The following is a 12,394-nucleotide window of genomic DNA, read 5'->3' on the forward strand; positions in this document are numbered from 1 at the left end:
TTGCATGTTAACGTTAATCCAACAAGTAATTTCCTATTGCCAACAGGTGGCACTATGATTATAACTGAATATTGGCCTTTAGATGTGTTCAGGTCAGGACTCTTATCAAACATGTGAAGCTTGGGGCAGATTGGACATGGTATGGCTGAGTTACAACAACTTTTTCCATGACGAAACATAAAATTTTGTCAAGAAGCCATGGACACACCTTTTAACAAAAAACTCAAAATCTTCACAATTTAACATCGCAAATGACTTTAGATTAGACTGTTCAAATATAATGATGATGTCATTAAATCTCTAGGAGGAGGAGTTGGGTAATAAAACATGTCACTTCCTGTTGCCAGCAGGTGGCGCTATGACTATAACTGAATATTGGATCTCCTCAGGTCAGGACTCTTATCAAACATGTGAAGTTTAGGGTATATCGGACATTGTTTGCCTGAATTATAACAACTTATTATTTCATGGCAAAACATCGAAGTTTGTCAGGCAGTGGCGCCCCCAGAAAATGTTAACAGGGGTGGCCAAATGAGGCCACAGTAAATTTTGGGGTGGCACATTAAAATAAAGAAAAACAAAATTAAGGGTTTGCAATATAGACAAAAAGTTATATCTGTGAGTTCTAGGATTTTATCGATAACGATAATTACACTATTTTGCTGAGTGTTATTGTGCTGATATCTTATTTTTAATTGTGCTGACACCTGATTTTTTTGTTTTTGTTTTTTTACCTATACAACATTGTTTCTAAAAGTGTGCACCATATTTTAGGTCAAATACTGGCACTTGGGCTGTTACCCAGTGCTCGAATTGAGTCAAGTCTTATGGGGGGGTCCCCAAGTTTTTTTGGGCGGGGGGTTGGTTAGTCTCGCAATATACACTTTATACAAAATATACAATATATTTGATCATAATATGCATAAATATATACTATTTATTAAAAACGCTTGAATTCACATACATATATATATATACATATCTTCTTTTAAATTACTTACTTGAGTAATATGGATTTAGAGGGTGACAAAGCAGCAGACTCAAAAGGGCAGCTATGGCAAATATACCAGGGCACTACATATAAGGCACTTGAACACCCGTAAAAGCAAGTGACTTCAAAATACATTGAAATGTCTCAAAAACAGTAGAAAATAATCAGATGGCTTCCAGTCTCACTGGATGGTATCACTGTCAGATTCAACAGTGGCACAGGGATAATTATTTCATAATGTCTCCGAAAGCAGTGAAAAGAGAGCAGTCAGTCATTTTATTTTTCAGTATTATTTGATGAATAGAAAGTTCAAAAGAACAGCATTTATTTGAAACAGAATCTTCTGTTACATTATACATGTCTTTACTGTCACTTTTGATCAATTAAATGCAACCGTACTGAATAAAAGTATTAATTTCTTTCCCAACATTTTTTTATAAATTCTAACCACAAGCTTTTGAATGGTAGTGTATAATGCTACAAAAGTTTATATTTCAGATAAACTTTCTATTCATCAAACTAAATTTTTTTTTTAAATACTGTAAATAACGGTTTTCAACATTGATATTAATCATAAATGTTTGTTGAGCATCAAATCATCATATTAGAAGGATTTCTGAAGGATCATGTGATGAACACTTGGAGTAACGATGGTGAAAATTCAGCTTTGATCACAGAAATAAATTATATTTTATTGTATTATTATTTTACATTGTAATAATATTTCATAATATTACTGTTTTTACTGTATTTTGGATCAAATCAATGCAGGCTTAGTGAACAGAAGAGACTCTTGAACTTTTGAATAGTGTACATCCAACAGAATGATTCTAGCTTTATTTACCAATGTAGTATTTACCCTAAAAACAACTGGATGATTGATGTGACAATGTTTGTTCCAAAAGGCTTGATTAAATGCATGAAACTTGTTTATTATAAATTGTGGCAAAACATGCTGTCAGCCTGTGTGTTGGTTGGGATTTTTCAACTATTTCAGCACATACGATTTTTAAATAATTACGTCCAGTAGGTGGCGATAAAGTACTGTCATAAGTGAGTGAGTCAGCAGACTATTCAACCATTTCAGTGAAAAAGGCTGCTTTATTCATAAACAAACAATACTATGGCAATCAAAATAAATCATTGCTATTTCAAGAGTGAATCCCGCATAAATGCGTATGTAATTCCCAAAACTTTGCCGTGTTTATACAGCCTTTGGTCCTAGCAGCATGAAAAACAAGTCATATACAAATAAATACAAATTCTGAATGGATATTAGAAAGCATAGAAAGCGCACAACGAGCGCTCCCTTTATAATTACTAAAAATCTGTTATCCATCTTCATCGAGATCTCTAGCACTAGCACTCCTGTAGAACCAGGACTGTTAATTATGAAAAAAAATAGTAATGTAAGCCTAAATGTTTCCAATACGCTAGGAATATAAAAGCCCCGACATGGAGTGGATAACTGTTAGATATAAAGTAGAAAGATATATAGCGAGAGACAATTACCCCTCAAAAAAGTCAGTAAGAAGCTTTCTCTTCCCGACTGCGAGTGGAGGTTTATTTTTCTCCATATTTTAAAAGCTAAAATTAGCTTCACCGGAGCGGCGCCAAACAAACAGTCCTGTCGACGATGTCATGCGCGCGCACAGCGCTCTTTAGGCGGGACGTTTACATTTTAAAGAGACATGACAACTAGCCTATAAACACACTTAAAATAAATTATTGTAAATAATCAATTCACGATATTTACTGTATCCTTTGCATGCATTTATTTTGATTTGTCATTATTATTTTTACTAAAATAAAAATATCCGAGGGACCCCCCTAATTCTATTTTTTACTTCTTATGGGGGGTCCCTAATACCTTATGGGGGGTCCCGGATCCCCCCAGCCCCCCCTCAATTCGAGCACTGCTGTTACCTCACAAATGCAATCAGTATCAACAAAATTGATCTTTGCAATGCAGATAAAACAGAAGCCGCATCTGAAGTATTATTCAGATGTTTTTACACACTGTTTAATGCAGCTCATTAATGCAGCTCAGGCCGTCACAGACACGACCTACAACGAAAACGTATTATCTTTACAATTTAACGTCACAAAAGGGCTTTAGATTACACTGACCAAATTTTGTGTGGATCTGTTTACATATCTAGGAGAAGTTTTTTAAATAAAGCAGCTGAAAATGGCAAAAACGCCACAAAACTTGCAAAACTCGCAGACTTCCTGTTCAGTTTCGAACTTTGTACTGGGAGACTTTTTTATTGCTGTGTTTCATGTGTCTACCAAATTTTGTACATGTACAGTATGTAAAACATAGCTGTTGAGCAGTAACGTGCGGTGAAATCTTGTCATGGGTAGGCTGTGACCTATCAATGTGTGGAATATATGTTCATATATTCATTCAGTTAATTTAGCAACCCAAGTTCATTTTAGGCATCATCAGATCGCTGCCTGCATTCAGCAAAGTCAGTCATGTGAGGCTAATGCACAATCAAATATAATAATCAAATTAATGGACACATCTATCTTATGACTTATACAACAAACAAATGTTTTGTGCGGGACACAGAGAAGGAGGCGGCGCGGCAGCCTAGTCACTCCATCAAAATGCGCAAACGCGCACAGACAGCCACGGCGCACACACACACACACACACACACACACACACACTTTTGGTCTGGTGACGGCGCACCAGGCTACAGTCAGAAAACATTGCGTCAGCAGTACAGCTTTAAAGTACAAAAACAGCTTATTCGCTCCTACAAACTGCTAGGCGCACACACCGACACGCAAGTATACTATAGAGTTGTGACGTTCGCGAACGAACCGATTCTTTTGAACGGCTCATAAACATGAACGATGGGAGCTGAGTCGCGGCTGGAGGGGAGCCGTTCTTTCTGTCGTTCTTTTTTCCTATGCGTGTTTCACACAGATGCACACAAATGAGCTCCTCCGCGAGACAGAACAGTTGTAGGGGGAGGGGCGCACCCAGCGCAGGCCAAACCTTTATAGCGTTATGATATTAGTTATTAGTTGTGCACGCATCCTTCACGTCCTTCACATCCTGCGTGCCTCTGTCATTGGGTAGGAGCGTTGAAAAAAAAGCTGTTTTGCACAGACATTTATTGCAGCCCACTTTGTTATTGTTCATTGACTTGAAGGGGCTGATGTTTGCAAAGTTTACAGTAGTAATTGTATGTAGACATTTCCATTTTATTTATTCTAACTTTAAATTTTTTTTGTTTTCTATCAAAATGTTCTTGTGTGATAACAATGTTCTTGTGAGGAAGTGTTTGTAGTAAAAGCTGTTTTGCACATAAATTCATTGCAGCCGGCTTTCTTTTTGATGTTTATTCGTGAGTAGGTATTGTATGAATAACATAAGTCAACGTAGCTTTACACACACACACACTTTGTACTAAAGGTAAATCCAAAATAGTGATGTCACTGTCTAAGCAGAGGGATTTGTGCAACCCTATGGAATATAGTCCACACATGACAAATGAGGTAATAATCAATATTTCAGAATAATTCAAACTCAGATATTGGTGTGTGATATCTGAGTTTTAATTATTTGACTACAAATCTCACCTCATCATTCTTCCCAGTGATTATTTCCAGGATAAACTGAGATGGCTCCAAGCTGGCTTCTTAAAACTGACTAAATATTTAAAAGAGCCAAAAGAGCCGTTCTTTTGAACGGCTCTTTGAAAGGAACGGATCGCGAAGATCCGGATCCCCTCAAAGAGCCATAAATCCCATCACTAGTATACTAGATGCTAGTATTCGGGAAGCGCGCGGATTGAGTGAGAGCGAGTAGATCACGTGACATGAAGCAAGCTCGGTCTCTGCCTCAATGTTGATCATTCAAGACAGCATGAGAACTGACTGCGCATGCGCAAATCTACATAAACTACGTTCTATGGACCAAAGAGGCACCGCTCACCTCTGCCTCAATGGCCATGGCTTTTGAATTTCCTGCATGAAACAACGGTTTTTAGGAGCAAACAATGGCAAAATGAGTATATTATGTGTATTCCTGAAAATTTTTGTTACAAAAAATAATATTTGGAATAAAATTAATGCAATTAATACTGTGGTGAATTAATAAAGCGCTTGGAATTAATAAATGTAATGTCAACATTTCCTTTGGTGAGGCACTGCCTACCCTGCCTACCCTGACCGCACGTCCCTGCTGTTGAGACATTTTGCCAAACCAACTTCTGAAACCTCAGATGTAAGTTTTTGCCACTTCTGATGCAAGTGCAAAGTTTCATGAGTGTTTGAGCATGTTTAGCAATTCATTTTGGAGAAGAAGAAGAAATCACCATCGGTGCTCTGGCCCTAATTAAATTCTAGTCTGAGCATATGAGCAGAGAGCAGTAAAGTGTGGGTAACACAGTCAGTTTTACTTGTTACAAAGATTAATACACTTATTTTGCTTCCCGAAAGGACCACAGATTCAGACAAGTAAAAAACAAACACAAACAACAAAACATTACGCAACATTAATAAAAAGAAACAGTCCAGACTGTTTAAACAGATTTATTTAACACGGCAACAAGTTTTTTTTCTTATTAAAAGAATATGTAGCATTTAATATTGTCAGTAGTTTGGATCTGAAACTGTAGAGCACAAATAAAACACCCTAGCATCCTCCCTTCACAAAGTGATATGTTAGCCCAACTGTAAAATATAGACAGGAATTATGTAGCTGTCTGGTTCATTTCCAGAAAAAAAATAAAAATAAAACAGGTCAAGCTCTGCTTTCCGAAACAAACAAGACAACTTTATTCCTATTCTCTCTGTACTACGACCCAGAAGAAAACAATGATTCTGTGTTGAATCGACTGCTCTGAGAGCTTCTCTGAGACAATGAGCAATTGCTATAGCAAAAGAAAGCCAATGAGTTTCACTGATACATGTGAAACAGCACTAGGGAGAACCATTATTAGCAACATACACTGATACACAGTAACAGTGCTCCTCCCCATCCACATATGTTGCTCTGCAGGAGACAGCATTAATAGCATAAGCAGAAATACTAATATATTAAAATCATCAACTTTGATATTAGTTTGCTTAACTGAAAAGATAGCTGTAGTCATTAGACACATTAAATATGCATTAGAAAGTCATTACTCTATCTTAATTATGACAGAACTTATGTATTTAATTCATAATTCTTAAAAGTTTGGTTTAGTTCAATAATTATTTAAAACAAAAAAGAAAAAAAAAGAAAAGGACAATTGGAAACTGATTTTCGAAACTTTGTTTTGAAACTCTTTTTAGTGATAGTTGTCTTTATTTTTGACTGAACATAATCTTTTATCGCATCAAGCTTTAAAAAAAAAAAAGGTAAAAAAAAAGGGTTTTTCCTGAGGCTCTTAGGTCATCTTTGTTCATCACTTTTTATTGATCTGATCTGATATTGATAAGTCAGGGGTGTCCAATACTGCTCGTGGAGGTTCACGTTCCTGCAAAGTTTAGCTCCACCACAAATTAAACACCTTTATTACCTTTATTAGTTTATTTGGGCCAACCGTCAAAACGTAATGCAAGAGGTTTCTACACCTTAATAGGGCTCATGATTCTCAGCTGTCTAAAACCACTGCGGTTTCTAACCTGCATATCTATAGTAATGAACATTTTCTGTGTAGCAAAATGTGAGCACCATTTAGGCCAATAGAAGGTTTCAGAAAATGAGCCTCAAGAATCCCCCTGCCCCTGTGGGACACAGCTGAAATGGTCTGTGCTGATAAAAAAACTGGGACACACACACACACACACACGCACTAACATTTCCGTTTTCCTCCCTTCCTTCAGGCGTCAGAGTCATTTACATATTTCATATTGCAGCATGTTAATTTCACACAGTTTTTCTCAGGCTTTGATAATCGCATCTCTCATCTTCACCAGATTTTATGTTGTACTTTCAGTGATGTTGATTTTGAAGATTACGACAGTTCCTGTATTGATTAATCAGTGGAAGACCCTTCCTCATCAGGGCCTGGTCATATCACCAGCTAAGTTATAACAATCTGGCTGCCAATGCCACTGTAAAACATGACCCAAACTTCATCTGATATCACATATGATAATGTCCCATGGAGTATACACAAAATGAATACATTTTATGATTGACTTCATGTACATTTTGTTTACACTGATTGTAGAATAGACTACTATCCTCCGTCCCTCCATGCCTGCCTGTTTTTGCCCCAAACAGACAGGGCTTGTGGTTTGTTGGCATGGAGCTGCCCAACACCATCTGTTCCTCCACCAGTGTGCCTGGATACACATACAGTACACATTATACTGATCCGCTTTTCTCAGACGATTACAATGCAGCAGTACTGATAGATGTTGGCAGCCACAGACTGACAGAAAAAAAAATTATAATATGTACATGAATGTTTAAACTGATTATGATTGCACTACAATCATTATATCTGTTTGCACTCTATCTGCTATTGGCCTTGTGCTGCTTTAATTATCTTTCTTTTTACATGACCTATTTGTATATTTGTATAGTTGTACTTTATATTTATTTATTATTATCTATATTTAATGTTCTACTGTTAGTGTTATCTGTATGCACCAAGGGTCTGAGAGTAATGCAGTTTCAATTCTCTGTAGATGTGTACTGTACATGTGGAAGAATTGACAATAAAGCAGACTTGACTTGACTTGATTTGACTTGATTACTGCCACTTGCTAACTTGCTCATGCCTCTTATTTAGCTTTAGTCTTTAACTTCATTGCATAACTTGCTCTACATTCGTTGTGCTTCAGACGTGAACGGAGAACAAAATCAAAAGATTTTACTTCACAGTATGACTAGCACAATATTGAACTTCGCTGTGCTGTGTCTGGGAACAAGATGCTAAATTTAGCCTAACATTAAAAGCTTTGTTTTACAAAGCTAGAAATTCTACTTTCATCCTTCTTTCCCCAAACTCCTATGTAACAGCTGTCAGAGACTGTGAAGAGTTTAAGAATAACCAGGAGCTATTTTCAGGTTTCCAGCCCGTTTTATAACAGACGCAAGAACACAGCATGCACAATCACAATCCAGTTGTGTTTCATTTGAGATCACTTCAGACATATTAGAACAACACAGCATTAATGTTTTCATCTATAGGTTCCAGACTCAAATCAGTGAACGCAAATGTGACTAAATGTAAGCATGCTCAGGTAAAGGTATTATTCTAAATCCCTGTGCTGGAATTATTTCATGCTGACATGATGAGTCACTTCCCTTTGCCCTGCAACATTGTGCAGATCCAAAAGTGGAGATGAGGTAATCAGTCACGGTTTATGACATGCGAGAAAAAAAAAAAAAAAAAGGTTTGCAGACTTGCCCTGTAGCATGACATGAAATACTGCCAGAACACAAATCAGTTTGTTTAATGAGCTGTTACTGTTGTTTTTTTTATTCATGTACTGAATGCATGGTTGACAACAACCATCATTTGTTTTGCTGTAAGTAATACTGATCATACTGACTGACACTGACACAACAGATCACTATTTGAAATACTTGCAGCAATAGTTAATTAATTAATTTGTTGTAAATGCATTGGTAAGAAGCAGTCATCAAAAGTAAGCATACTATTTATAATACTATTAAAAGAAGAAACGTACAGACTTTCTTTTTACACAAACACCCATTCACATGTGTTTTATTCACTACAAGTCAAGTTCGTGAGTATCAGCCGCTTTTACGTAACCCTCTCAATAGAACTACATTATCCGGGAGCCAGTGAGCGCAGCCAATGGGCGTCAAGATAACGACGTGACGACATAAATTCGATCCTTTTATGCGCGAACTTGACATGCGTTGAAGTGAGAAATCGGCGCGAGGCGAGCTTTTGTCATCATTCGAACCTGGATCCTTTTGTGTGAAGGTGAGTGTGCTTGCATTGTTATGGTAAAATACACACGATTGTATACCTTGCCCTATGCGTCTTGCGCGAGTAAGATTATTGGAGGTGTAGATGTAAAGTTGTATATCTGTGGCATGCATGTCATATATTACGAGTTAAGGGAGGCATGCTTGCTTGTCCATGGTCTACACAGTGCGTTTGTTTGTTTGTTTGTTGTTAATGCCTTAAGTTTATCCAACACCTGCATGCTTTACTCCGACCCGCTTTTAAAGTTTTGGCTTAATTTAACATCTTTTAAGTCAATGTGTTGGTATAATATGATAGTAATATTGGAGAGTCACGCTATCTTCTCCGTGTAACGTTACTTCACGCCACAATGGTTTTTGCACCAGACCGTTGCAGGTTCGAGTACAGCCATATTGCACAATGTTTGTGTCGCGTGCAGAAGTTATGATGGAGCTGTGGCGCGCGCAGGGCGGAGCTGTGCACGCGGGTCTTTGTTTGGGTCTGTTCTCTCCTGTCTCTAATAAAAACGCCTTTGTCTCGCTACAAAACCCACTTCAGGATCGCTGCTCATTTTAAAGCAAGAACACACAAAAAGTGCAGACTTAAAACGACAAAGTGTGTTTTTTTCCACTCCCCAACTCTGTGGTTTTCAGATGCGCAGGTGGAGTGTTTATGGGAGGGGGCTGTATGAGGTTTTTCTTTTAAAGGAAACGCGCCATTTTTTTTTTTCTTTCCCGCGAAGCTGTAGCAAACCTTTGCACGCTGGATTCACGACATGTCGTCATTTTATAATTTATTTAATTGTTTGGCTGTAATGGGAACCCAGTTTTTCGAAAAAGTGACTAGACCTCCTGTTGGCACATCATCAGGACGCGACTCAATCGAGAAAATCGAGAGACAAATAAATAATAATAAAAAACATAATGTTTAAAGTTGTCTGTCTCTCTCTGTATATGTGTGTGTGTGTGTGTGTATAAATTATGCCTATATTTCCTCTTTGATGTAGCCGAGTAACAGTGTGTGAAGTATGAGGATTGTGTAATGTTATATTATAAAAAAGGAAAGAAAAAAAGTTTAACATTGTTTCATTGAACACTGTCACTGATTTGGTTTTCAGTCATACGTCGACCCTCTAGTCTTCTGCAACAATGGCATCTTTAAGTGGTAAGACCTGTATTCATACAGATATTTGTAGCAGGTGAGGCGGAGATGATCTTTGAATCCTGCAGTTAACAAGTAAAACTTGTTTCCAGATATTCAGGTCAAGGAGCTGGACAAGCGTGCCTCAGGACAAGCTTTTGAGGTTATCCTTGGGAGTCCTGCTCCAGACGCCAAGGTGGAGTTCCCTCTCTCTCCTCTGAAGAAGAAGGACCTTTCCTTGGAGGAGATCCAGAGGAAGCTAGATGCTGCAGAAGAGAGACGCAAGGTGCAAACCTATACTTCTCACAAACCTCTTATCAAATATTCAAGGCATGCGAGTTAACACTTAAGGCTGTATAAAACATGTTAGTCAATAATAAAGGCTGTATAAAACATGTTAGTCAATAATAAACGTATGCTACTTTCTCCAGAAGCAAAGAGTTGACTCCTAAAGGGTCCTGTAGTGATATACAAGAGGTCATGGATCACTAAATGCTGTTTTTCCTCCCCTCTTCTCTAGTCTCATGAAGCCGAGGTTCTGAAACACCTAGCAGAGAAGCGTGAGCATGAGAAGGAGGTGCTTCAGAAAGCTCTAGAAGAAAGCAACAATTTCAGCAAGATGGCAGAAGAGAAACTGAACCAGAAGATGGAAGCCAACAAAGAAAAGCGTTCGGCCATCATGGCAGCCATGAGCGAGAAGTTCAAAGAGAAGGTAATGGTTGACCCTGTGTGTTCACTGATTTGGTTTGGTCACCATAAAAACCTTCAATTTTTTTTGCTTCCATTTTAGGACAAGAAGCTGGAAGAGGTTCGAAAAAACAAAGAAAACAAAGAGGTCGGCTGTGAGGAAAACTGAGACCTACAGTTAGAGGGGATCCTGGTGGGGTTTTTACGCATCCAAAGATTTGTTCACATGAGAGGGGGAAAAAACTAAACTGAGGAGTCATCATGGGTTCATGTTCAAAAAACAAACACCTGCAGCGTTCGGTTCACATACAGCAGTGGTTTCCACTTTGATTAACTCTCCTTCACTTATCTGTGTGCTATTTAGACCGCAGCTTCGTCATTGTCTGGTATTTGCTGTCTTCTCTTGTAGGGACCCATGTATGATGTTTAACATGCTTGTGTGCTGTATTTCTTCAGCTTTTTGCTTTTTCTTGAGGTTAGAAGCTTGTTTGTGTGTTTTTTTTCCTCAAGCACATGACTGTTCTTTGTACAAGTTTAGACTGCGTCTTGGAGGCCTTTACATGTGAAATTAGCAATACATGTTATCTTTGACAGTTAACTTGTCAACTTAATGGTTGTACCAAATAAAATAAGTAATAAAACTATTTCTGGCTTTCAAGTGTTACATTATGGAAATATATATATTTTTTTAATCTAAACCGTTAAACAAAGTATTGCATATTGTATCTTTATGATAAGTCTGTTTTCATGTTGACTTGGTAAAGTAAAGCTTGATTAAATCTAGTATAAGCTGAAGTTGTGGATCCGAAACCCATTCCAGTGTCAGTCTTCACAGAAGAGCAGGTATAACATGGATTGTGTCTCCCTCTGGTGTGGAGAGTGTTTTCTTGCTCCAATACTTTATAGCTGCAGTCCGTAACTTTTGGCGCTCTAGTGGTTAATAGAACTGCGTGCGTCTGGCGGAAGAACATTGAAGCCGGAGCTACTTCTCTGTTTATGTCTATGACGAATCACGCAGGTTCCGGGCTACTCCGCAGCGGTTCCGCCAGAACCAGTCTAAAATAGCCCCAATATAAAACCTTAATACAGATATCGTAGCAATTAAGGATACGCCAAAATAACGGTTTGAAAATGGATTCATGGTGTATTCGCTAGTTATGAGTTTTGAACACCAAGTTACGGAGTACGCAGTATTAACGTTTATGTATCAGCGTGAATCTGTTTGCAAAGTGTTTCCCCCGGCTCAAGCAAGGTATATTTAAGAAATCGAGCAATTAAAAAAAAACATTATGCGAGTTAAGTGGCTTTAGAGGTGTCAGGTGACCATATTTAAGGGTAGGCGAAGTTATTACTTCAAAACATAGGTTTTGGGATTTTATAAAGCTTCATGAAGTGAATGCAGTTCTACAAATTGACACTATCTTGGTCAGGTAATAATCGTAGCTCATCTTACACCGATTCACTTGAATCTGGACATTCCTGGAACTAAATTACCTTTAATCCTTTTTTTTTCTCCCCCATCTTTGGAAATAAAATATGATCTGGAGGTCAATGGCTACCACCATCTAGTAACCCATATTCTGCAAAATATCTCGTTTCTTTCATCAGAAGAAAGAAACTCGTACACATTTGGTACAACACGAGGGAAAGTAAATGATGACAGTTTTCATTT

General features: G+C 37.8%; 1 protein-coding gene across 2 annotated transcripts; it reads left to right on the forward strand.

Annotated features, from left to right (window-relative positions):
- Window positions 1-8,801: 8,801 nt before the first annotated feature.
- Window positions 8,802-11,358, forward strand: LOC132145683 (stathmin-like). 2 transcript variants are annotated; one of them, XM_059556873.1, is made up of 5 exons: window positions 8,802-8,910; window positions 10,013-10,059; window positions 10,149-10,321; window positions 10,556-10,747; window positions 10,826-11,358. In XM_059556873.1, exons 2-5 carry the CDS (start codon window positions 10,044-10,046, stop codon window positions 10,889-10,891), a joined length of 447 nt encoding a protein of 148 aa, XP_059412856.1. In that variant the 5' UTR covers window positions 8,802-8,910; window positions 10,013-10,043; the 3' UTR covers window positions 10,892-11,358. The 2 variants fall into 2 exon arrangements, with proteins under 2 accessions (XP_059412856.1, XP_059412855.1); XM_059556872.1 differs by having other exon boundaries at window positions 8,822-8,910; window positions 9,992-10,059.
- Window positions 11,359-12,394: the final 1,036 nt, after the last annotated feature.

Source organism: Carassius carassius, chromosome 8, assembly GCF_963082965.1.
Source record: "Carassius carassius chromosome 8, fCarCar2.1, whole genome shotgun sequence".
Lineage (NCBI taxonomy): Eukaryota > Metazoa > Chordata > Actinopteri > Cypriniformes > Cyprinidae > Carassius > Carassius carassius.

Coding starts and splice junctions, on each gene's coding strand:
- LOC132145683 (XM_059556873.1), top strand. Junction 10,322..10,555: donor CTGCAGAAGAGAGACGCAAG/GTGCAAACCTAT, acceptor CCTCTTCTCTAG/TCTCATGAAGCCGAGGTTCT. Junction 10,748..10,825: donor GCGAGAAGTTCAAAGAGAAG/GTAATGGTTGAC, acceptor CTTCCATTTTAG/GACAAGAAGCTGGAAGAGGT.